Source organism: Salvelinus fontinalis, chromosome 5 (assembly GCF_029448725.1).
Source record: "Salvelinus fontinalis isolate EN_2023a chromosome 5, ASM2944872v1, whole genome shotgun sequence".
NCBI lineage: Eukaryota > Metazoa > Chordata > Actinopteri > Salmoniformes > Salmonidae > Salvelinus > Salvelinus fontinalis.
Window position 1 is genome coordinate 63421233 of NC_074669.1, and position 27831 is coordinate 63449063.

Sequence of the window (27831 nt, forward strand, 5' to 3'; positions counted from 1 at the left end):
TCTACGGCCGATGCTGGAAGAAGACCAAGGAGCAGCATGGCGAGCGTCCGTTTTCCCCTTTTATTTTAGAAATGACGCTAAACAAAACAACAAACGAAATAAACGACCGTGAAGCTTACAGGGCATTAGTGCCACAAACAAAGTTAACTGCCCACAATCACAGGTGGGGAAAAACAGGCTGCCTAAGTATGATTCCCAATCAGAGACAACGATAGACAGCTGTCCCTGATTGAGAACCATACCCGGGCCAAAACATAGAAACACAAAATCATAGAAGTAAAGGACATAGAATGCCCACCCCAAATCACACCCTGACCAAACCATAAAGAGACATAAAAAAGGCTCTCTAAGGTCAGGGCGTGACAGTATAACTGCGTTGAATTGGGGAGATACCGACTTGGCCCTTGAACAAAAATAATTGTCCACTCTGCCTTACGACAATTATTATCATGGCTACAGCCCTGTTATCAGACACTTACAGGCACAGGAGGGGGGTAACAATACATAGTTGATAGATAGAAAACATTCATGCTCTCTAATCCTCACCTAATATCCTGTAAAATAACCTCACAAATCATCCTCTCTAGTCCTACCTTCACATGTCCTGGTGCGGTATAACTGAAGGATATCGCTTCCCCCCCACAATCCAATGGAAATGTTGGAATAATGAATGGTTGTTACCTTCACATTTAGGGATGGGTCCGCTCCACATGACCTTGCCCCCATCCAGCTGGCAGGTGATAGTGTCAGTGCCCTGGGTCTTGATGAAACCCTCCTCACAAACCACAGAGACAGAGCTACCCAGCTGGAAACTGTCCCCGAAACGTCTGGCGTTCAGAGGGACGCCTGGGTCCGGACACTCGTTGTGGCCAAATGCTGAAGGGGAGGGAGGGAGAGAGAGAGAAAGGGAGGGAGAGAGAGAGAAAGGGAGGGAGAGAGAGAGAAAGGGAGGGAGAGAGAGAGGGAGAGAGAGAGAGGGAGAGTGGGAGAGAGGAAGGGAGAGAGGAAGGGAGGGAGAGTGAGGGAGAGAGAGAGAGGGAGAGAAAGAGAGGGAGAGAGAGAGAGGGAGAGAGAAAGGGAGGGAGGGAGAGTGAGTGAGGGAGAGAGAGAGAGAGAGGGGGAGAGAGGGAGAGAGAAAGGGAGGGCGGGAACATGATATATAGTGTCTGATGAGGAATAAGGCCTTTCAAAAAGGCGGATAAAGAAAGATACGTGGAAAGAAAAGATATCTTTCTTTGCATGAAAAGATAAGATAACTCTCCCGCCGCTAGCCTACAGTAGGTCTCAGAACCACAATACCTTCTCTAAGGGACTGCAGTGCCTTGACAGAGGAGAACAGACACTATGTTATCATTGTATTCAACCATATAACAGCCCGGGATATTCATCCCCGTTGAAACTGAGGGCCTTTCGTGCGCCGCCTCAGTTTCCTCCGCTCCGTACGGTAGAATTATAAAACACACATAATGTAGTTGTCATTACATACGTACAGCAAATGACAATACCGTATATGTGGCCGTCAGTGACCTCTCAACAATATCAGACGTGTGACGCATCTGTTTAAACAGAGCCTGGCAATAGAGTGTGGTTTTCATTGACAGGTTTGTTTTGTAATATAACGTCGACACAACATTAATCCAACGTCTACCTGCCCTGTGAGTTTACTGATTAAATGCAGTTGATATTGAAGCTACGATGGTAGATAAAGTCACACATTATATACAATGAAACACAAGACTGTACATTTGTTTAAAAAATAATAATAATAAATATATATTAAAAAATACATTAACGTTGTCCCATCCACTGGATAGCAGCAGTGAAATGTGTTGTTTTACAGCCATAGTAGCCTGGTGCACCAACAGCAAAGTAGGGTTATTAAGTGTCTTGCTCAAAGGCACATCGACAGATTTTTCACCTTTGTCACCTCAAATATTGGAAACCATCATCCTTTCGGTGACTGACCTAACGATAAGAGATGGTATGACTCATCTACTAGTAACGATAAGAGATGTTATGACTCATCTACTAGTAACGATAAGAGATGTTATGACTCATCTACTAGTAACGATAAGAGATGTTATGACTCATCTACTAGTAACGATAAGAGATGTTATGACTCATCTACTAGTAACGATAAGAGATGTTATGACTCATCTACTAGTAACGATAAGAGATGTTATGACTCATCTACTAGTAACGATAAGAGATGTTATGACTCATCTACTAGTAACGATAAGAGATGTTATGACTCATCTACTAGTAACGATAAGAGATGTTATGACTCATCTACTAGTAACGATAAGAGATGTTATGACTCATCTACTAGTAACGATAAGAGATGTTATGACTCATCTACTAGTAACGATAAGAGATGTTATGACTCATCTACTAGTAACGATAAGAGATGTTATGACTCATCTACTAGTAACGATAAGAGATGTTATGACTCATCTACTAGTAACGATAAGAGATGTTATGACTCATCTACTAGAAACGATAATAGATGTTATGACTCATCTACTAGTAACGATAAGAGATGTTATGACTCATCTACTAGTAACGATAAGAGATGTTATGACTCATCTACTAGTAACGATAAGAGATGTTATGACTCATCTACTAGTAACGATAAGAGATGTTATGACTCATCTACTAATAACGATAAGAGATGTTATGACTCATCTACTAGTAACGATAAGAGATGTTATGACTCATCTACTAGTAACGATAAGAGATGTTATGACTCATCTACTAGTAACGATAAGAGATGTTATGACTCATCTACTAGTAACGATAAGAGATGTTATGACTCATCTACTAGTAACGATAAGAGATGTTATGACTCATCTACTAGTAACGATAAGAGATGTTATGACTCATCTACTAGTAACGATAAGAGATGTTATGACTCATCTACTAGTAACGATAAGAGATGTTATGACTCATCTACTAGTAACGATAAGAGATGTTATGACTCATCTACTAGTAACGATAAGAGATGTTATGACTCATCTACTAGTAACGATAAGAGATGTTATGACTCATCTACTAGTAACGATAAGAGATGTTATGACTCATCTACTAGTAACGATAAGAGATGTTATGACTCATCTACTAGTAACGATAAGAGATGTTATGACTCATCTACTAGTAACGATAAGAGATGTTATGACTCATCTACTAGTAACGATAAGAGATGTTATGACTCATCTACTAGTAACGATAAGAGATGTTATGACTCATCTACTAGTAACGATAAGAGATGTTATGACTCATCTACTAGTAACGATAAGAGATGTTATGACTCATCTACTAGAAACGATAAGAGATGTTATGACTCATCTACTAGTAACGATAAGAGATGTTATGACTCATCTACTAGTAACGATAAGAGATGTTATGACTCATCTACTAGTAACGATAAGAGATGTTATGACTCATCTACTAGTAACGATAAGAGATGTTATGACTCATCTACTAGTAACGATAAGAGATGTTATGACTCATCTACTAGTAACGATAAGAGATGTTATGACTCATCTACTAGTAACGATAAGAGATGTTATGACTCATCTACTAGTAACGATAAGAGATGTTATGACTCATCTACTAGTAACGATAAGAGATGTTATGACTCATCTACTAGTAACGATAAGAGATGTTATGACTCATCTACTAGTAACGATAAGAGATGTTATGACTCATCTACTAGTAACGATAAGAGATGTTATGACTCATCTACTAGTAACGATAAGAGATGTTATGACTCATCTACTAGTAACGATAAGAGATGTTATGACTCATCTACTAGTAACGATAAGAGATGTTATGACTCATCTACTAGTAACGATAAGAGATGTTATGACTCATCTACTAGTAACGATAAGAGATGTTATGACTCATCTACTAGTAACGATAAGAGATGTTATGACTCATCTACTAGTAACGATAAGAGATGTTATGACTCATCTACTAGTAACGATAAGAGATGTTATGACTCATCTACTAGTAACGATAAGAGATGTTATGACTCATCTACTAGTAACGATAAGAGATGGTATGACTCATCTACTAGTAACGATAAGAGATGGTATGACTCATCTACTAGTAACGATAAGAGATGTTATGACTCATCTACTAATAACGATAAGAGATGTTATGACTCATCTACTAGTACAGCCTTGTAACAGTGTGCCTTGCAATATACGACATTGAACGAACGCTAACTCAACATCTTTTACCAGTGGGGTACAATGACTCACAAGACTGTACACTTGTACGCTAACTCAACATCTTTAACCAGTGGGGTAAAACGACTCACAAGACTGTACACTTGTACGCTAACTCAACATCTTTAACCAGTGGGGTACAACGACTCACAAGACTGTACACTTGTACGCTAACTCAACATCTTTAACCAGTGGGGTACAACGACTCACAAGACTGTACACTTGTACGCTAAATCAACATCTTTAACCAGTGGGGTACAACGACTCACAAGACTGTACACTTGTACGCTAACTCAACATCTTTAACCAGTGGGGTACAACGACTCACAAGAATGTACACTTGTACGCTAACTCAACATCTTTAACCAGTGGGGTACAACGACTCACAAGACTGTACACTTGTACGCTAACTCAACATCTTTTAATAGTGGGGTACAACGACTCACAAGACTGTACACTTGGTCATCAATGCCCCCCCCCCCCTCCCCCCAAAACAAAGTGACTTGTATGACATGTGCGGTAGTAATAGAGCTGAGTACTGACTGCTGTAGGTGATGTTGAAGCCTCTTCCGGACATGGAGTGGTCCGCCTGGAACTCCAGCTGTAGTATGTTACTGTTGGAGCTGAAGTGAGAGGGAACCTCGGCTCCCGAGTATCTCCCCAGGATGGACGAGCCCGTCTGGTACGACCACATCGTATTTAAAACGTTATTTAAAGGGGGGGGGGGGGGGGGGGGGGGCATTTAAACAACACAACACTATTGAAATAAACTATACACTTCAACACAAACGTTTTGGTAAAACAAGAAAATGAAAGAATTTACCACAAACCAAGAGGCAATAAGAGATGAACTAAAATAACCTAAAATCCCAGAAATGATGTATGAAACCACTAACATAAAGCTAGGAAGCTTTCAGGCGTCGCTAAAACTGTGTTTTTAAAGAGTGATTTAAAAACCTCCATGATGCCCTTCCCCTTTTACGAGCTACTCAATCAATTATCAATTAATCCATTACCTGGTCTCAGTCAATCCATTACCTGGTCTCAATTAATCCATTACCTAGTCTCAATCAATCCATTACCTGGTCTCAATAAATCTATTACTGGTCTCAATTAATCCATTTCCTGGTCTCAATCAATCCATTACCTGGTCTCAATTGATCCATTACCTGGTCTCAATCAATCCATTACCTGGTCTCAATTAATCTATTACCTGGTCTCAATTAATCCATTACCTGGTCTCAATCAATCCATTACCTGGTCTCAATTAATCTATTACCTGGTGTCAATCAATCCATTACCTGGTCTCAATCAATCCATTACCTGGTCTCAATTAATCCATTACCTGGTCTCAATCAATCCATTACCTGGTCTCAATTAATCTATTATCTGGTCTCAATCAATCTATTACCTGGTCTCAATTAATCCATTACCTGGTCTCAATCAATCCATTACCTGGTCTCAATTAATCTATTATCTGGTCTCAATCAATCTATTACCTGGTCTCAATTAATCTATTATCTGGTCTCAATTAATCCATTACCTGGTCTCAATCAATCCATTACCTGGTCTCAATCAATCCATTACCTGGTCTCAATCAATTCATTACCTGGTCTCAATTAATCTATTATCTGGTCTCAATTAATCCATTACATGGTCTCAATTAATCCATTACCTGGTCTCAATCAATCCATTAGCTGGTCTCAATCAATCCATTACCTGGTCTCAATTAATCCATTACCTGGTCTCAATCAATCCATTACCTGGTCTCAATCAATCCATTACCTGGTCTCAATCAATCCATTACCTGGTCTCAATCAATCCATTACCTAGTCTCAATTAATCTACTACCTGGTCTCAATCAATCCATTACCTGGTCTCAATCAATCCATTACCTGGTCTCAATTAATCCATTACCTGGTCTCAATCAATCCATTACCTGGTCTCAATCAATCCATTACCTGGTCTCAATCAATCTATTACCTGGTCTCAATCAATCTATTACCTGGTCTCAATCAATCCATTACCTGGTCTCAATCAATCCATTACCTGGTCTCAATTAATCCATTACCTGGTCTCAATTAATCCATTACCTAGTCTCAAATAATCCATTACCTGGTCTCCGTCCTTCACGGTAAGGAAGTCGTATGGAGGCTCCAGGTCAAAGTCGTTGAAGGCCAGGTGGATCCGGCTGCCGGGTTCAGAGATGATGATCCACACACAGTTCAGGTTGTTCCCATAGCCTTCTGGGTAGTCAGGGGACAGCACAGTGCCCACGGCCGCCGTGAAGTTGGAGAAACATGGGACTGTGGGAGTTTGAAAAAGGGAGTGGGTTAGGTGTAGAAATGTTTATGTTTGTATGTTCCTATGTTATATGTTCACTCATGAACACATGTTCATTAAGGTATTCCACCGAGGCAGGATGGGAGGGTTTTCCTATAAATATACTGTACATACTGCACAAAATGGTGCTCTGTTACATATGCGATGTAAAACCTGAAAAGTGTAATAATATATTTCCTTACTTATTTAAAATATATATTTATATTCCACAGAATTACTGTGCTTTAACATGACATTTCCAACAATGAACATACTCTCCATACTCTGCAAGTCCAGATACTCACATATGCAAATGGGGATGTTAGCAGACCATTGGTTGTTGTTCTGACAGGTGATCATCCTCTCTCCAATCAGCTCGAAGCCAAACTGGCACTCGAACCGCAGCACGTTCCCGTTCAGAAACCCACTGCCCTCCTGGAAGCCATACAGAGGTGTGCCTGGGTCCCCACAACTCTCCTTATCAATCTCTGTCAGAGAAAGAGATAGGGATTAGTCAAATGTTAGTACCTTATCTGTTTGATACTGATAGTATCTTTCTCATAGGGTCTCTGGTCCTGGTCTGGGATAGAGGTGGTCTGGTGTTGGGCCAGGTTTGGGATGGAGGTAGTCTGGTGCTGGGCCAGGTTTGGGATGGAGGTAGTCTGGTGCTGGGCCAGGTCTGGGATAGAGGTAGTCTGGTGCTGGGCCAGGTTTGGGATGGAGGTAGTCTGGTGCTGGGCCAGGTCTGGCATGGAGGTAGTCTGGTGCTGGGCCAGGTCTGGGATGGAGGTAGTCTGGACCAGGTCTGGGATGGAGGTTGTCTGGTGCTGGGCCAGGTCTGGCATGGAGGTAGTCTGGTGCTGGGCCAGGTCTGGGATGGAGGTAGTCTGGACCAGGTCTGGGATGGAGGTAGTCTGGTGCTGGGCCAGGTCTGGGATGGAGGTAGTCTGGACCAGGTCTGGGATGGAGGTAGTCTGGTGCTGGGCCAGGTCTGGGATGGAGGTAGTCTGGTGTTGGGCCAGGTCTGGGATGGAGGTGGTCTGGTGCTGGGCCAGGTCTGGGATAGAGGTAGTCTGGTGTTGGGCCAGGTCTGGGATGGAGGTAGTCTGGTCCTGGACCAGGTCTGGGATAGAGGTAGTCTGGTGCTGGGCCAGGTCTGGGATGGAGGTAGTCTGGTGCTGGGCCAGGTCTGGGATGGAGGTGGTCTGGACCAGGTCTGGGATGGAGGTAGTCTGGTGCTGGGCCAGGTCTGGGATGGAGGAAGTCTGGTGCTGGACCAGGTCTGGGATGGATGTAGTCTGGTGCTGTCCATGTCTGGGATGGAGGTAGTCTGGACCAGGTCTGGGATAGAGGTAGTCTGATGCTGGGCCAGGTCTGGGATGGAGGTAGTCTGGTGCTGGACCAGGTCTGGGATGGAGGTAGTCTGGTGCTGGGCCAGGTCTGGGATAGAGGTAGTCTGGTGCTGGGCCAGGTCTGGGATGGAGGTGGTCTGGTGCTGGGCCAGGTCTGGGATGGAGGTAGTCTGGTGCTGGGCCAGGTCTGGGATGGAGGTAGTCTGGTGCTGGGCCAGGTCTGGGATAGAGGTAGTCTGGTGCTGGACCAGGTCTGGGATGGAGGTAGTCTGGTGCTGGACCAGGTCTGGGATAGAGGTAGTCTGGTGCTGGGCCAGGTCTGGGATGGAGGTAGTCTGTTGCTGGACCAGGTCTGGGATAGAGGTAGTCTAGTGCTGGGCCAGGTCTGGGATGGAGGTAGTCTGGTGCTGGACCAGGTCTGGGATGGATGTAGTCTGGTGCTGTCCATGTCTGGGATGGAGGTAGTCTGGACCAGGTCTGGGATAGAGGTAGTCTGATGCTGGGCCAGGTCTGGGATGGAGGTAGTCTGGTGCTGGGCCAGGTCTGGGATGGAGGTAGTCTGGTGCTGGGCCAGGTCTGGGATAGAGGTAGTCTGGTGCTGGACCAGGTCTGGGATGGAGGTAGTCTGGTGCTGGACCAGGTCTGGGATAGAGGTAGTCTGGTGCTGGGCCAGGTCTGGGATGGAGGTAGTCTGTTGCTGGACCAGGTCTGGGATGGAGGTAGTCTGTTGCTGGACCAGGTCTGGGATAGAGGTAGTCTGGTGCTGGACCAGGTCTGGGATGGAGGTAGTCTGGTGCTGGGCCAGGTCTGGGATGGAGGTAGTCTGGTGTTGGGCCAGGTCTGGGATATAGGTAGTCTGGTGCTGGACCAGGTCTGGGATGGAGGTAGTCTGGTGCTGGACCAGGTCTGGGATGGAGGTAGTCTGGTGCTGGACCAGGTCTGGGATGGAGGTAGTCTGGGCCAGGTCTGGGATGGAGGTGGTCTGGTGCTGGGCCAGGTCTGGGATGGAGGTGGTCTGGGCCAGGTCTGGGATGGAGGTGGTCTGGTGCTGGGCCAGGTCTGGGATGGAGGTGGTCTGATGCTGGGCCAGGTCTGGGATGGAGGTGGTCTGGAGCTGGGGGCTGGGGGATAGGTGCTGGGGGCTAGGGGCTGGGGATGGGGATAGGGGCTGGGGATAGGCGCTGGGGATAGGGTCTGGGATGGGGATAGGGGCTGGGGATAGGCGCTGGGGGCTAGGGGATAGGGGCTGGGGGCTAGGGGCTGGGGGCTAGGGGCTGGTGATAGGGGCTGGGGGCTAGGGGCTGGGGGCTAGGGGCTGGTGATAGGGGCTGGGGGCTAGGGGCTGGGGATAGGCGCTGGGGATAGGGGATAGGGCCTGGGGATAGGGGCTGGGGATAGGCGCTGGGGGCTAGGGGATAGGGGCTGGGGGCTAGGGGCTGGGGGCTGGGGGCTAGGGGATAGGTGCTGGGGCTAGGGGCTGGGGCTAGGGGCTGGGGATAGGGGCTGGGTGCTGGGGATAGGTCTGGGACAGGCATGGGCTAAGGTAGGTTAATAGTGTATGTATCTCAACATTGTATCGTTATCAGCACAGAGGAGGACTGTACACTGTGTCCAGGGTTAAAGAGTTTGATAGTACGTGTACCTTTATAGTTGATCTTGAAGCCGATAGAACCCACACTCTCATCAGACTGAAGGTGGAGCCACATTTGATGGGACATACTGACAATAAGGTCAGGCACGAAGCTGCCTGTCAGGCTGCAGACAAGAGCACAATACAACCAATGGCCCGTCACAATACTGCCCTTCAGCCAATCAGATCGGTTGTTATTGTAAATAAGAATCTGTTCTTAGTGGACTTATCTGTCCAATTAAAAGTGCAATACAAGAACAGAATTAAGAGACGAGGTGATCGTAAAAGCTATTTACCTTTTTTAAACAACCAGGCATGTAAGAGAGACTTGACGATAAGTCATTATTGTAAACAACAAACATGTTTATTAGTTAGAGTTAATATTAACATTAAATAACAACGTGAGATGTAAGTGGACTTAATTTAACCATCAAACAACAGACATGTTAATTTGAGTACAATCTCACAGCTAGATCATGCTAGATGTGGTTCTGGGGATCTGAGGATAATTCAAGTATAATACCTACACTTGTATTATCGTTCTGGAGTCTCCGACCTGCCCTCCGTCTCCGATGGTTAACGAGTCATAGCCGATCTCCAGGTCAAACTCCTCAAAGTTGATCTGGATAACCTGTTGAAGTATACCGATTTATACAACGTATACTGCCAAACGTATTTTAGACTCATTTATATTATTTTAAACACATTATTATTCATTGGACAACAAAATGAATGCATTGCTTTATTTGACGTGAATGATTTTAATTTTCAGCAGAAATAAACAGTGTGTTTATTTGAGAGGCTTTATAATAGGGACGTGGTATCTGGTAAACGACAGCTAATCCACCGCTGACAGGAAGCTCTAGAGAAGATAACAGAAACACAATCCACCCAGCGACTGCTATTACCTCAGCAAGTCACAGTATGTGACCAGAGAATCATTCCACATTTACCTCATACCACATTTACCGGATATCACATTTACCTCATATCACATTTACCTCATATCACATTTACCTCATATCACATTTACCTCATATCACATTTACCTCATATCACATTTACCTCATATCACATTTACCTCATTTCACATTTACCTCATTTCACATTTACCTCATATCACATTTGCCTCATATCACATTTACCTCATATCACATTTACCTCATTCCACATTGACCTCATATCACATTTACCTCATATCACATTTACCTCATATCACATTTACCTCATATCACATTTACCTCATATCACATTTACCTCATATCACATTTCATAAACAGACCTACTAGCAGCTGCTGATTTGCATAAACACACCTTTGGGAGAATGATTTTCGAATCATATTCATTCAAGTCATTTTTCTGATGTTTACTAAATATCCGCCCACACAGCTTTCGGGTTCACAATGAGCAAAAAAGACAATTCGATTAAACACAAAAGAAACCAAAAAATGTAATCCTAACAAGTCCTGTCAAACGGATGAATTTCGTCAAGTAGAGTGGACGTGTGTGTTTCTCTCACCAAAAGCAAGGCCCTGAATTGTTCAAAACCCAGAAGCTCTGCAAATGGTCTTCAGGGAGGACTTTATAGATTGCTAATGGCACGGATTTGACAATCCCCCTCAGAACACAAATCAAATATTGAGAAGCAATCATGCAATGATGCAATTTGAGATGAACTTATTGACTGAAATAATGAATTGCCTTTCTGCCTTCCCCTTTTTATGAATCTTCTGGTCACAGTCACCTACGATGCATCCCACATATCATCCTGTTTTATATATAGTGCACAACTTCTGACCAGAGCCATATGGAATGTAGTGCACTATATAAGGAATAGGTTGCTATTTGGGATGCATCGTAGCTGACTGTGACCGAGCTACTCTCCTCCTTTAATTTAACCATACACACAACCGAATATAACATGACACATGCAGGGAAGCTTTTAACATATAACATGACACATACAGGGAAGCTTTTAACATATAACATGCCACATGCAGGGAAGCTTTTAACATATAACATGACACATGCAGGGAAGCTTTTAGCACAACCGAATATAACATGACACATGCAGGGAAGCTTTTAACATATAACGGGACACATGCAGGGAAGCTTTTAACATATAACGGGTCACATGCAGGGAGGCTTTTAACATATAACGGGTCACATGCAGGGAAGCTTTTAACATATAACATGACACATGCAGGGAAGCTTTTAACATATAACGGGTCACATGCAGGGAAGCTTTTAACATATAACATGACACATGCAGGGAGGCTTTTAACATATACCGGGTCACATGCAGGGAAGCTTTTAACATATAACATGACACATGCAGGGAAGCTTTTAACATATAACGGGTCACATGCAGAGAAGCTTTTAACATATAACATGACACATGCAGGGAAGCTTTTAACATATAACGGGTCACATGCAGAGAAGCTTTTAACATATAACATGACACATGCAGGGAAGCTTTTAACATATAACGGGTCACATGCAGGGAAGCTTAATCGGAATGAAGAAAAACGGTGAGCCAGAATATTGTTGTATTTAAGTGTACTTCTACCTCGTCCACACGGAGCTCAGATTAAAGCTTTAAAATGCCACGCGTGTCACATTTCTGTCGACGCCGACAGCGAAACATGACGGCAAAACGCTTCTGTTGTTCTCTAGGACCTTGTAGTGTCTGTGCTTTGGGGACAGGAGAGCACAGCGTCCCAAAGCGCACTCTATTCTTTAGATAGTGCACTTCACCAAATGGCCACGGATCAAATGTAGTGCACTAAATAGGGAAAATGGTGACATTTGTGACGCATCCTAATGCCTGCAGTGTTTTCACGTAACAAACAATGTTGAATTAGCAATGCAGGAACAGTGCATAATTATCCTAATGACGTTAGGTAACGTTAGCTAACACATGGTACTGTGAAGCATAGATAATGACTTCAATGTCAACGAGAGACTGGGAGAAACTAGGAGAGACTAGGAGAGACTGGGAGATCATAGGATAGACTGGGAGAGCATAGGAGAGACTAGGAGAGACTAGGAGAGACTAGGAGAGCATATGAGAGACTGGGAGAGACTAGGAGAGACTGGGAGATCATAGCAGAGACTAGGAGAGACTAGGGGAGACTAGGAGAGACTGGGAGAGACTAGGAGAGACTAGGAGAGACTGGGAGAGCATATGAGAGAGCATATGAGAGACTGGGAGAGACTAGGAGAGACTAGAAGAGACTAGGAGAGACTGGGAGAGCATGGGAGAGACTAGGAGAGACTAGGAGAGACTGGGAGAGCATATGAGAGACTGGGAGAGACTAGGAGAGACTAGGAGAGACTAGGAGAGACTAGGGGAGACTAGGAGAGACTGTGAGATCATAGCAGAGACTAGGAGAGACTATGAGAGGCTAGGAGAGACTGGGAGAGACTAGGAGAGACTGGGAGAACATAGGAGAGACTGGGAGAGACTAGGAGAGACTAGGAGAGACTGGGAGAGACTAGGAGAGACTGGGAGAGCATAGGAGAGACTGGGAGAGAGTAGAAGAGACTAGGAGAGACTGGGAGAGACTATGAGAGACTGGGAGAGACTGGGAGAGCATAGGAGAGACTGGGAGAGAGTAGGAGAGACTGGGAGAGACCAGGAGAGACTAGAAGAGACTAGGAGAGACTGGGAGAGACTAGGAGAGACTGGGAGAGACTCGGAGAGCATGGGGGAGACTAGGAGAGACTGGGAGAGACTAGGAGAGCATAGGAGAGACTAGGAGAGCATAGCAGAGACTGGGAGAGACTAGGAGAGCATAGGAGAGACTAGGAGAGCATAGGAGAGACTGGGAGAGCATGGGGGAGACTAGGAGAGACTGGGAGAGACTAGGATAGACTAGGATAGACTAGGAGAGACTAGGAGAGACTGGGAGAGACTCGGAGAGCATAGGAGAGACTGGGAGAGACTGGGAGAGACTAGGAGAGCATATGAGAGACTAGGAGAGCATAGCAGAGACTGGGAGAGACTAGGAGAGACTAGGAGAGACTAGGATAGACTAGGAGAGACTAGGAGAGACTAGGAGAGACTAGGAGAGACTAGGAGATACTAGGAGAACATAGGAGAGAGCTGACAGGTAAAGGCTTAAGCATATAAACCGTACCTTATTGGGGTTACTAGCAGTGATAATCCACACACAGTGGGAATTACTCTCGTACTGGATGGGGAAATTGGGAGAGGTGAAAGTCCCCGACGGACCCTGGAGCGTCGATCCGCACGTTTTCACTGAAACAAGAGACAGGAGTGAGATGTTTAAACGGGATACTAGAATATGTCACGTTTTGTCAATGTTCCACGGCTCTTTAACTGAAACGAGAGACAGGAGTGAGATATTTAAACGGGATACTAGAATATGTCACGTTTTGTCAATGTTCCACCGCACAACTGAAACAAGACTCAATCACTCAAAGATTCAATCATGGACACTCTTACTGATAGTTGTGGCTGCTTTGTGTGATGTATTGTTGTCTCTACCTTCTTGCCCTTTGTGCTGTTGTCTGTGCCCAATAATGTTTGTACCATGTTTTGTGCTGCTGTCATGTTGTGTTGCTACCATGTTGTGTTGCTACCATGTTGTTATCATGTTGTGTTGCTACCATGTTGTGTTGCTACCATGTTGTTATCATGTTGTGTTGCTACCATGTTGTTATCATGTTGTGTTGCTACCATGTTGTGTTGCTACCATGTTGTTATCATGTTGTGTTGCTACCATGTTGTTATCATGTTGTGTTGCTACCATGTTGTTATCATGTTGTGTTGCTACCATGTTGTGTTGCTACCATGTTGTTATCATGTTGTGTTGCTACCATGTTGTGTTGCTACCATGTTGTTATCATGTTGTGTTGCTACCATGTTGTGTTGCTACCATGTTGTTATCATGTTGTGTTGCTACCATGTTGTTATCATGTTGTGTTGCTACCATGTTGTGTTGCTACCATGTTGTGTTGCTATCATGCTGTGTTGCTACCATGTTGTGTTGCTACCATGTTGTTGTCATGTTGTGTTGCTATCATGCTGTGTTGCTACCATGTTGTTGTTATGTTGTGTTGCTATCATGCTGTGTTGCTACCATGTTGTTGTCATGTTGTGTTGCTACCATGTTGTTGTCATGTTGTGTTGCTACCATGTTGTTATCATGCTGTGTTGCTACCATGTTGTTATCATGTTGTGTTGCTACCATGTTGTTATCATGTTGTGTTGCTACCATGTTGTTGTCATGTTGTTCTGCTACCATGTTGTGTTGCTACCATGTTGTGTTGCTACCATGTTGTTATCATGTTGTGTTGCTACCATGTTGTTATCATGTTGTGTTGCTACCATGTTGTTGTCATGTTGTGTTGCTACCATGTTGTTGTCATGTTGTTCTGCTACCATGTTGTGTTGCTACCATGTTGTTGTCATGTTGTGTTGCTATCATGTTGTTGTCATGTTGTGTTGCTACCATGTTGTTGTCATGTTGTTCTGCTACCATGTTGTGTTGCTACCATGTTGTGTTGCTACCATGTTGTTGTCATGTTGTGTTGCTATCATGTTGTTATCATGTTGTGTTGCTACCATGTTGTTGTCATGTTGTTCTGCTACCATGTTGTTACCATGTTGTGTTGTTGTGTTGTTACCATGCTGTGTTGTCATGTTGTGTTGCTACCATGCTGTGTTGTCATGTTGTGTTGCTACCATGTTGTTGTCATGTTGTGTTGTTGTCATGTTGTGTTGCTACCATGTTGTTATCATGTTGTGTTGCTACCATGTTGTTATCATGTTGTGTTGCTACCATGCTGTTGTCATGTTGTGTTGCTACCATGTTGTGTTGCTACCATGTTGTTATCATGTTGTGTTGCTACCATGTTGTTATCATGTTGTGTTGCTACCATGTTGTTATCATGTTGTGTTGCTACCATGTTGTTATCATGTTGTGTTGCTACCATGTTGTTATCATGTTGTGTTGCTACCATGTTGTTATCATGTTGTGTTGCTACCATGTTGTGTTGCTACCATGTTGTTATCATGTTGTGTTGCTACCATGTTGTTATCATGTTGTGTTGCTACCATGTTGTTATCATGTTGTGTTGCTACCATGTTGTTATCATGTTGTGTTGCTACCATGTTGTGTTGCTACCATGTTGTTGTTATGTTGTGTTGCTATCATGCTGTGTTGCTACCATGTTGTTATCATGTTGTGTTGCTACCATGTTGTGTTGCTACCATGTTGTTATCATGTTGTGTTGCTATCATGCTGTGTTGCTACCATGTTGTTGTTATGTTGTGTTGCTATCATGCTGTGTTGCTACCATGTTGTTATCATGTTGTGTTGCTACCATGTTGTGTTGCTACCATGTTGTTATCATGTTGTGTTGCTACCATGTTGTGTTGCTACCATGTTGTTGTCATGTTGTGTTGCTATCATGCTGTGTTGCTACCATGTTGTTATCATGTTGTGTTGCTATCATGCTGTGTTGCTACCATGTTGTTGTCATGCTGTGTTGCTACCATGTTGTTGTTATGTTGTGTTGCTATCATGCTGTGTTGCTACCATGTTGTTGTTATGTTGTGTTGCTACCATGTTGTTGTCATGCTGTGTTGCTACCATGTTGTTGTTATGTTGAGTTGCTACCATGCTGTGTTGTCATGTGTTGCTGCCATGCTATATTGTTGTCTTAGGTCTCTCTATGTAGTGTTGTGTTGTCTCTCTTGTCGTGATGTGTGTTTTGCCCTATAGTTTATTTACTTTATTTTTATTCTTCAATCCCCCGTCCCCCCGGAGGCCTTTTGCCTTTTGGTAGGCCGTCATTGTAAATAATAATTTGTTCTTAACTGACTTGTCTAGTTAAATAAAGGTTAAATAAAAAATGGAAAAATTAAAAAGAGACGGGAGTGAGATGTTTAAACGGGATACTAGAATATGTCATGTTTAGTCAATGTTCCACCGCTCTTTAACTGAAACAAAGAGAAAAGAGTGAGATGTTTAAACGGGATACTAGAATATGTCATGTTTAGTCAATGTTCCACCGCTCTTTAACTGAAACAAAGAGAAAAGAGTGAGATATTTAAATGCAGAGAGGGAATAACACCGTGTGTAAAGGCCTGCTGGTGTAATATTCTCTGCTATCGTACAATATTAAACAGAGGTAAAGGATTGACCATTAGAATCTGCATATATCCACAGGCCCTGGTTTAATCAAAGCAGTTATCTATATTAGATGTACCCGGAAGAGGGCTTCACCTTTACAGACAGGTCTGTGGTCGCTCCAGGCAGCATGTATCTATATTAGATGTACCAGGAAGAGGGCCTCACCTTTACAGACAGGTCTGTGGTCGCTCCAGGCAGCGAACACCTCAGCCACCCTCTGACAGGTGATGGTTTTGGAGCCCTGCAGCACATGGTCCTCATCACAGGTAAACTGAGCCGTCGCTCCAATGCTTGAACACATAACAACACGTTCATGTCATAAAGGAAGTCTTTAGAAGAAAAAGGTTGAGAGGAGCTCCACCCACACAGACTAGCTCCACCTACACAGTCTAGCTCCACCCACACAGTCTAGCTCCACCCACACAGTCTAGCTCCACGCACACAGACTAGCTCCACCCACACAGACTAGCTCCACCCACACAGTCTAGCTCCACCCACACAGTCTAGCTCCACCCACACAGTCTAACTCCACCCACACAGTCTAGCTCCACCCACACAGACTAGCTCCACCCACACAGACTAGCTCCACCAACACCGTCTAGCTCCACCCACACAGTCTAGCTCCACCCACACAGACTAGCTCCACCCACACAGACTAGCTCCACCCACACCGTCTAGCTCCACCCACACCGTCTAGCTCCACCCACACAGTCTAGCTCCACCCACACAGTCTAGCTCCACCCACACAGACTAGCTCCACCCACCCAGACTAGCTCCACCCACACAGACTAGCTCCACCCACACCGTCTAGCTCCACCCACACAGTCTAACTCCACCCACACAGTCTAGCTCCACCCACACAGACTAGCTCCACCCACACCGTCTAGCTCCACCCACACAGTCTAATATAATAAGAAGCTTTAGGATCATTTGGAATATGGACTGAGGACATATTATGGACATATGGACTGAGGATATATGGACTGAGGACATATTATGGACATATGGACTGAGGACATGTTATGGACATATGGTCTGAGGCCTTATTATGGACAGATGGACTGAGGACATATTATGGACAAATGGTCTGAGGCCTTATTATGGACAGATGGACTGAGGACATATTATGGACAGATGGACTGAGGACAAATTATGGACAGATGAACTGAGGACATATTATGGACAGATGGACTGAGGACATATTATGGACAGATGGACTGAGGACATATTATGGACAGATATACTGAGGACATATTATGGACAGATATACTGAGGACATATTATGGACAGATATACTGAGGACATATTATGGACAGATGGACTGAGAACATATTATGGCCAGATGGACTGAGGACATATTATGGACAGATGGACTGAGAACATATTATGGACAGATGGACTGAAGACATATTATGGACAGATATACTGAGGACATATTATGGACAGATATACTGAGGACATATTATTCACAGATGGACTGAGGACATATTATTCACAGATGGACTGAGGACATATTATGGACAGATAGACTGAGGACATATTATGGACAGATGGACTGAGGACAAATTATGGACAGATGGACTGAGGACATATTATGGACAGATGGACTGAGGACATATTATGGACAGATGGACTGAGGACATATTATGGACAGATTGACTGAGGACATATTATGGACATATGGACTGAGGACATATTATGGACAGATGGACTGAGGACACATTATGGACAGATGGACTGAGGACATATTATGGACAAATGGACTGAGGACATATTATGGACAGATGGACTGAGGACATATTATGGACAGATGGACTGAGGACATATTATGGACAGATGGTCTGAGGACATATTATGGCCAGATGGACTGAGGACATATTATGGACAGATGGACTGACAACATATTATGGACAGATGGACTGAGGACATATTATGGACAGATATACTGAGGACATATTATGGACAGATTGACTGAGGACATATTATTCACAGATGGACTGAGGACATATTATTCACAGATGGACTGAGGACATATTATGGACAGATGGACTGAGGACATATTATGGACAGATGGACTGAGGACATATTATGGACAGATGGACTGAGGACAAATTATGGACAGATGGACTGAGGACATATTATGGACAGATGGACTGAGGACATATTATGGACAGATGGACTGAGGACATATTATGGACAGATTGACTGAGGACATATTATGGACATATGGACTGAGGACATATTATAGACAGATGTACTGAGGACATATTATGGACAGATGGACTGAGGACATATTATGGACAGATGGACTGAGGACATATTATGGACAGATGGACTGAGGACATATTATGGACAAATGGACTGAGGACATATTATGGACGGATGGACTGAGGACATATTATGGACAGATGATCTGAGGACATATTATGGCCAGATGGACTGAGGACATATTATGGACAGATGGACTGACAACATATTATGGACAGATGGACTGAGGACATATTATGGACAGATATACTGAGGACATATTATGGACAGATGGACTGAGGACATATTATTCACAGATGGACTGAGGACATATTATTCACAGATGGACTGAGGACATATTATGGACAGATGGACTGAGGACATATTATGGACAGATGGACTGAGGACATATTATGGACAGATTGACTGAGGACATATTATGGACATATGGACTGAGGACATATTATGGACAGATGTACTGAGGACATATTATGGACAGATGGACTGAGGACATATTATGGACAGATGGACTGAGGACATATTATGGACAGATGGACTGAGGACATATTATGGACAAATGGACTGAGGACATATTATGGACAGATGGTCTGAGGACATATTATGGACAGATGATCTGAGGACATATTATGGCCAGATGGACTGAGGACATATTATGGACAGATGGACTGACAACATATTATGGACAGATGGACTGAGGACATATTATGGACAGATATACTGAGGACATATTATGGACAGATATACTGAGGACATATTATTCACAGATGGACTGAGGACATATTATTCACAGATGGACTGAGGACATATTATGGACAGATGGTCTGAGGACATATTATGGACAGATGGACTGAGGACAAATTATGGACAGATGGACTGAGGACGTATTATGGACAGATGGACTGAGGACATATTATGGACAGATTGACTGAGGACATATTATGGACATATGGACTGAGGACATATTATTCACAGATGGACTGAGGACATATTATGGACAGATGGACTGAGGACATATTATAGACAGATGACTGAGGACATATTATGGACAGATGGACTGAGGACATATTATGGACATATGGACTGAGGACATATTATGGACAGATGGACTGAGGACATTTTATGGACAGATATACTGAGGACATATTATGGACAGATATACTGAGGACATATTATTCACAGATGGACTGAGGACATATTATTCACAGATGGACTGAGGACATATTATTCACAGATGGACTGAGGACATATTATGGACAGATATACTGAGGACATATTATGGACAGACAGACAGATGGCCATATTACTGATAGATGGCCATATTACTGACAGATGGCCATATTACTGACAGGTGGCCATATTACTGACAGATGGCCAAATTACTGATAGATGGCCATATTACTGACAGATGGCCATATTACTGATAGGTGGCCATATTACTGACAGATGGCCATATTACTGACAGGTGGCCATATTACTGACAGATGGCCATATTACTGATAGGTGGCCATATTACTGACAGATGGCCATATTACTGATAGGTGGCCATATTACTGACAGGTGGCCATATTACTGACAGGTGGCCATATTACTGACAGATGGCCATATTACTGATAGGTGGCCATATTACTGACAGATGGCCATATTACTGACAGATGGCCATATTACTGATAGGTGGCCATATTACTGACAGATGGCCATATTACTGATAGGTGGCCATATTACTGATAGGTGGCCATATTACTGACAGATGGCCATATTACTGACAGATGGCCATATTATGCATAAACGGAATGAAGCCGTAACTGCAAGTTAAAATATCTAGTTGTGTCTCTTTTTTACTAGGGCCTGTAGTCTAGAGGATGTATTATATTCCAACTGACTCCATGGCTGGATATCACAGGGCATCCTATTCTCCATATAGTGACCTACTTCTGACCGGGGCCCAGTTAGGACACAGGCCCATTTGAGGTAGGTCGGACCGGGGCCCAGTTAGGACACAGGCCCATGTGAGGTAGGTCTGACCAGGGCCCATGTGAGGTAGATCTGACCAGGGCCCATGTGAGGTAGGTCTGACCAGGGCCCATTTAGGACACAGGCCCATGTGAGGTAGGTCTGACCAGGGCCCATGTGAGGTAGGTCTGACCAGGGCCCATTTAGGACACAGGCCCATGTGAGGTAGGTCTGACCAGGGCCCATGTGAGGTAGGTCTGACCAGGGCCCATTTAGGACACAGGCCCATGTGAGGTAGGTCTGACCAGGGCCCATGTGAGGTAGGTCTGACCAGGGCCCATGTGAGGTAGGTCTGACCAGGGCACAGTTAGGACACAGGCCCATGTGAGGTAGGTCTGACCGGGGCCCATGTGAGGTAGTTCTGACCAGGGCCCATGTGAGGTAGATCTGACCGGGGCCCAGTTAGGACACAGGCCCATGTGAGGTAGGTCTGACCGGGGCCCATGTGAGGTAGGTCTGACCCGGGCCCAGTTAGGACACAGGCCCATGTGAGGTATGTCTGACCAGGGCCCATTTAGGACACAGGACCATGTGAGGAAGGTCTGACCGGGGCCCAGTTAGGACACAGGCCCATGTGAGGTAGATCTGACCCGGGCCCAGTTAGGACACAGGCCCATGTGAGGAAGGTCTGACCGGGGCCCAGTTAGGACACAGGCCCATGTGAGGTATGTCTGACCAGGGCCCATTTAGGACACAGGACCATGTGAGGTAGGTCTGACCAGGGCCCATGTGAGGTAGGTCTGACCAGGGCCCATGTGAGGTAGGTCTGACCAGGGCCCATGTGAGGTAGGTCTGACCAGGGCCCATGTGAGGTAGGTCTGACCGGGGCCCATGTGAGGTAGTTCTGACCAGGGCCCATGTGAGGTAGGTCTGACCAGGGCCCATGTGAGGTAGGTCTGACCAGGGCCCATGTGAGGTAGGTCTGACCGGGGCCCATGTGAGGTAGGTCTGACCAGTGCCCATTTAGGACACAGGACTATGTGAGGTAGGTCTGACCAGTGCCCATGTGAGGTAGGTCTGACCAGGGCCCATTTAGGACACAGGCCTATGTGAGGTAGGTCTGACCAGGGCCCCTTTAGGACACAGGCCCATGTGAGGTAGGTCTGACCAGGGCCCCTTTAGGACACAGGCCCATGTGAGGTAGGTAGACAGGCATGTTTAGTTACGGACGAGCTCACCTGAAGTCAGAGCCTCTGCGTTTGCCGTTCTCAGGTTCTCCCGGGTCCGGGCAATAATTGGACACCTGTTTAATTCCTCCTTCATTCACTGTAGGAACAAAATAACAGGTAGAAACACAATGTTACTGATTATCAGGCGTATTGATTCACTATGGAAACACATCAATCAGGTAGAAACACAATGTTACTGATTATCAGGCTTATTGATTCACTATGGAAACACATCAATCAGGTAGAAACACAATGTTACTGATTATCAGGCGTATTGATTCACTATGGAAACACATCAGTCAGGTAGAAACACAATGTTACTGATTATCAGGAGGAGAGGAGGAGGAGGAGGAGGAGGAGGAGGAGGAGGAGGAGGAGGAGGAGGAGGAGGAAAGGGGGGAGTGGGGGGAGAGAGGAGGAGGAGGAGGAGGAGGAAAGGGGGGAGTGGGGGGAGAGAGGAGGAGGAGGAGGAGGAGGAGGAGGAGGAGGAGGAGGAGGAGGAGGAGGAGGAGGAGGAGGAGGAGGAGGAGGAGGAGGAGGAGCGGAAATCTTTGTAGCAAACTCACCACAATCATGTATTCAATTGTATATGTCGTTTAAGGTATATAAATGAACAAATATACAAATATACCACAAACATACAGTATGAGATTAAACACACAATATATATACAAATATACCACTAACATACAGTATAAGGCACTGTAAAACATACAATCTACTGTATATACAAATATACCACTAACATACAGTATAAGGTACAGTAAAACACACAATCTACTGTATATACAAATATACCACTAACATACAGTATAAGGTACTGTAAAACACACAATCTACTGTATATACAAATATACCACTAACATACAGTATAAGGCACTGTAAAACACATAATCTACTGTATATACAAATATACCACTAACATACAGTATAAGGTACTGTAAAACACACAATCTACTGTATATACAAGTATACCACTAACATACAGTATAAGGTACTGTAAAACACACAATCTTACCAGATCCTTATTAAATGGCTTATTAGATCTTTCGACAAATAATACAAGATTCTTATTTGATGTTCATGTCTGTTTTCCACCTGGGTATACAGCGTAGCTTTACAGAGCCCATTTCCAACCGAGCACCGGGGGGCATTGTGTTTGTTAAAAAAGACAAAGGACTGCACTTCAGCGATCCTTTTGAGTTCCGTGTAGAACCCTTAACACAGAGGGTTCTACATGGAACCAAAAAGGGTTCTACCTGGAACCAAAAAGGGTTCTACCTACAACCAAAAAGAGTTTTACCTGGAACCAAAAAGGGTTCTACCTGGAACCAAAAAGGGTTCTACCTGGAACCAAAAAGGGTTCTACCTACAACCAAAAAGAGTTTTACCTGGAACCAAAAAGGGTTCTACCTGGAACCAAAAAGGGTTCTACCTGGAACCAAAAAGGATTCTACCTACAACCAAAAAGGGTTTTACCTGGAACCAAAAAAGGTTCTACCTGGAACCAAAAAGGGTTCTACCTGGAACCAAAAGGGTTCTACCTGAAACCAAAAGGGTTCTACCTGGAACCAAAAGGGTTCTCCTATGGGGACAGCCCTTTTGGAACACTTTTCTCTGTGAGTGTAGCTAAATGCCCCATCTTAAAACAAAGAACACCTTTGGAACACTTTTCTCTGTGAGTGTAGCTAAATGCCCCCATCTTAAAACAAAGAACCCTGGGGAAAACTTTTCTCTGTGAGTGTAGCTAAATGCCCCAGCTTAAAACAAAGAACCGCACATGTCAAACAAGCAAATAGCCCAAACACAAACACACACAGTAAACGATTAGCATAAAGATGAATAGGAAACTTACTCAAAGACAATTTGTTATTGTTGTCCTTTCCCGGTAGTAACTTTACCCCTCTGGATTTCAGCTCTCCGGAGCTTTTCACTGGTTGAGAGCAACAAAAACAATGGCATTAGATAAAAGAAAGTTCCAGCATTAGATGAGAGGAAGGCACAGTGGCGGTTTTAGTTCAGTAAAACCACATAGCCCCTTTGAGGAACGAACATCATCAATAATTGCTATCGGATTCATATTTGTTTCAGAAAAAGTGAGCTATTACCCCTGCTACATACAGAATATTGAGCCATTACCCCTGTTACATACATAATAGTGAGTCATTACCCCTGTTACATACAGAAAAGTGAGCCATTACCCCTGCTACATACAAAATAGTGAGCCATTATCCCTGCTACATATAGAAAAGTGAGCCATTATCCCTGCTACATACAGAAAAGTGAGCCATTACCCCTGCTACATACAGAATAGTGAGCCATTATCCCTGCTACATACAGAATAGTGAGCCATTACCCCTGCTACATACAGAATAGTGAGACATTATCCCTGCTACATACAGAATAGTGAGACATTAGCCCTGCTACATGCAGAAAAGTGAACCATTACCCCTGTTACGTACAGAAAAGTGAGCCATTATCCCTGCTACATACAGAACAGTGAGCCATTACCCCTGTTACATACAGAATAGTGAGCCATTACCCCTGCTACATACAGAAAAGTGAGCCATTACCCCTGCTACATACAGAATAGTGAGCCATTACCCCTGCTACATACAGAAAAGTGAGCCATTACCCCTGTTACATACAGAAAAGTGAGCCATTACCCCTGCTACATACAGAACAGTGAGCCATTATCCCTGCTACATACAGAACAGTGAGCCATTACCCCTGCTACATACAGAATAGTGAGCCATTACCCCTGCTACATACAGAATAGTGAGCCATTACCCCTGCTACATACAGAATAGTGAGCCATTACCCCTGCTACATACAGAATCGTGAGCCATTACCCCTGCTACATACAGAATAGTGAGCCATTACCCCTGCTACATACAGAATAGTGAGCCATTATCCCTGCTACATACAGAATAATGAGCCATTATCCCTGCTACATACAGAAAAGGGTGTCATTATCCCTGCTGCATACAGAATAGTGAGCCATTATCCCTGCTACATACAGAAAAGTGAGCCATTACCCCTGCTACATACAGAATAGTGAGCCATTATCCCTGCTACATACAGAATAGTGAGCCATTTCCCCTGCTACATACAGAAAAGTGAGCCATTATCCCTGCTACATACAGAATAGTGAGCCATTACCCCTGCTACATACAGAAAAGTGATCCATTATCCCTGCTACATACAGAATAGTGAGCCATTACCCCTGCTACATACAGAAAAGTGAGCCATTACCCCTGCTACATACAGAAAAGTGAGCCATTACCCCTGCTACATACAGAATAGTGAGCCATTACCCCTGCTACATACAGAATAGTGAGCCATTACCCCTGCTACATACAGAATAGTGAGCCAATACCCCTGCTACATATAGAATAGTGCGCCATTACCCCTGCTACATACAGAATAGTGAGCCATTACCCCTGCTACATACAGAATAGTGAGCCATTACCCCTGCTACATACAGAATAGTGAGCCAATACCCCTTCTACATACAGAATAGTGAGCCATTACCCCTGCTACATACAGAATGGTGAGCCATTATCCCTGCTACATACAGAAAAGGGTGTCATTATCCCTGCTGCATACAGAATAGTGAGCCATTATCCCTGCTACATACAGAAAAGTGAGCCATTACCCCTGCTACATACAGAATAGTGAGCCATTATCCCTGCTACATACAGAATAGTGAGCCATTTCCCCTGCTACATACAGAAAAGTGAGCCATTATCCCTGCTACATACAGAATAGTGATCCATTACCCCTGCTACATACAGAAAAGTGATCCATTATCCCTGCTACATACAGAATAGTGAGCCATTACCCCTGCTACATACAGAAAAGTGAGCCATTACCCCTGCTACATACAGAAAAGTGAGCCATTACCCCTGCTACATACAGAATAGTGAGCCATTACCCCTGCTACATACAGAATAGTGAGCCATTACCCCTGCTACATACAGAATAGTGAGCCAATACCCCTGCTACATATAGAATAGTGAGCCATTACCCCTGCTACATACATAATAGTGAGCCATTACCCCTGCTACATACAGAATAGTGAGCCATTACCCCTGCTACATACAGAATAGTGAGCCAATACCCCTTCTACATACAGAATAGTGAGCCATTACCCCTGCTACATACAGAATAGTGAGCCATTACCCCTGCTACATACAGAATAGTGAGCCATTACCCCTGCTACATACAGAATAGTGAGCCATTACCCCTGCTACATACAGAATAGTGAGCCAATACCCCTTCTACATACAGAATAGTGAGCCATTACCCCTGCTACATACAGAATAGTGAGCCATTACCCCTGCTACATACAGAATAGTGAGCCATTACCCCTGCTACATACAGAATAGTGAGCCATTACCCCTGCTACATACAGAATAGTGAGGCATTATCTCTGCTACATACAGAATAGTGAGCCATTATCTCTGTTACATACAGAATAGTGAGCGATTATCTCTGCTACATACAGAATAGTGAGCCATTATCTCTGCTACATACAGAATAGTGAGCCATTATCCCTGCTACATGCAGAATAGTGAGCCATTATCCCTCCTACATACAGAAAAGGGTGTCAATTTCAGTGTCAGACCATGACTCCATTGATAAATTCCCTAAAAATGTTATTAGATTTATTGTCTTTGCAACTGACGTGTTTTACCGGGATGAAAAGGTATCCAATTGAATCCAAACCGATATACCTTTTTTTAATGAATATGAATGAGTAGAATATAATATAATAGGATGAATCAGAAAACATTCGTCTAGAACCCTCCAATAACAGGTCCGCTGCCTTGTTTCCAAGTCATTGTTCCCCTCCAATCAGGGACTGATTAGGACGTAGGAAGCCAAGCGGGGTGCAATGAATTATCAGGTACAGCAGAAAACTGTCACTGGGGGGGGAAATGTCTCGTGACATACAATCATTTCAACACAAACAGACCAACCAACATTATTAGAGAGTTATTTGCGTCCCTTAATAATGGCATCTTTTCAGTGCACCTATAGGGAGCTGGTCAAAAGCAGTGCACTATATGCACTACACCAAAACACCATCATTGGGAAAATGGTTTTCATGTCTGGCCTGGATTGGCTGGCTAGCTGTTAGGCTGCTTTATAACCTCTATCTTCAAAGTCCTGGTAAAGGAGAATGGGAAGGTAATGTCTTATAGAAGTCTGTCTGGCTCTGCTGCAGTGTGCTAACGGAAGCAGTGTATAATACATCTGTAACAATTTGACCAACCAGGGAGTCGGGCCTTTGGTCTGCAGGGATACAACTAGAACAAAGGCATCCTTAGTCTTTAACCAATCAGAGAAGAGTGAATGGAACTGGTTACTGATCAGTAGACAAGATGAGGATGAAACGCTGCACGGATACATGAGATCATCAGAAAAGTAGTAGGTAGAAAGTACTCTTTGGTAAGGGGTTATGAGTGGTTATAAGGGGTTATGAGTGGTTATAAGGGGTTATGAGTGGTTATCAGGGGTTATGAGTGGTTATCAGGGGCTATGAGTGGTTATCAGGGGTTATAAGTGGTTATCAGGGGTTGTAAGTGGTTATAAGGGGTTATGAGTGGTTATCAGGGGTTATAAGTGGTTATAAGGGGTTATGAGTGGTTATGAGTGGTTATAAGGGGTTATGAG

General features: G+C 44.1%; 1 protein-coding gene across 1 annotated transcript in view; it reads right to left on the bottom strand.

The window, feature by feature from the left end:
* LOC129856014 (CUB and sushi domain-containing protein 3-like) overlaps positions 1-27831 on the bottom strand; it is a 749171-nt gene that overhangs the window by 395948 nt on the left and 325392 nt on the right. The window contains exons 32-41 of the mRNA XM_055924143.1: positions 24005-24082; positions 22159-22246; positions 16868-16992; positions 13679-13800; positions 10064-10167; positions 9549-9661; positions 6860-7042; positions 6348-6538; positions 4776-4911; positions 682-876 (exon numbers count right to left, since the gene is read on the bottom strand). Of these exons, the coding sequence (XP_055780118.1) occupies positions 682-876; positions 4776-4911; positions 6348-6538; positions 6860-7042; positions 9549-9661; positions 10064-10167; positions 13679-13800; positions 16868-16992; positions 22159-22246; positions 24005-24082 (1335 nt within the window). The remainder of the gene's footprint in view (positions 1-681; positions 877-4775; positions 4912-6347; positions 6539-6859; positions 7043-9548; positions 9662-10063; positions 10168-13678; positions 13801-16867; positions 16993-22158; positions 22247-24004; positions 24083-27831) is intronic.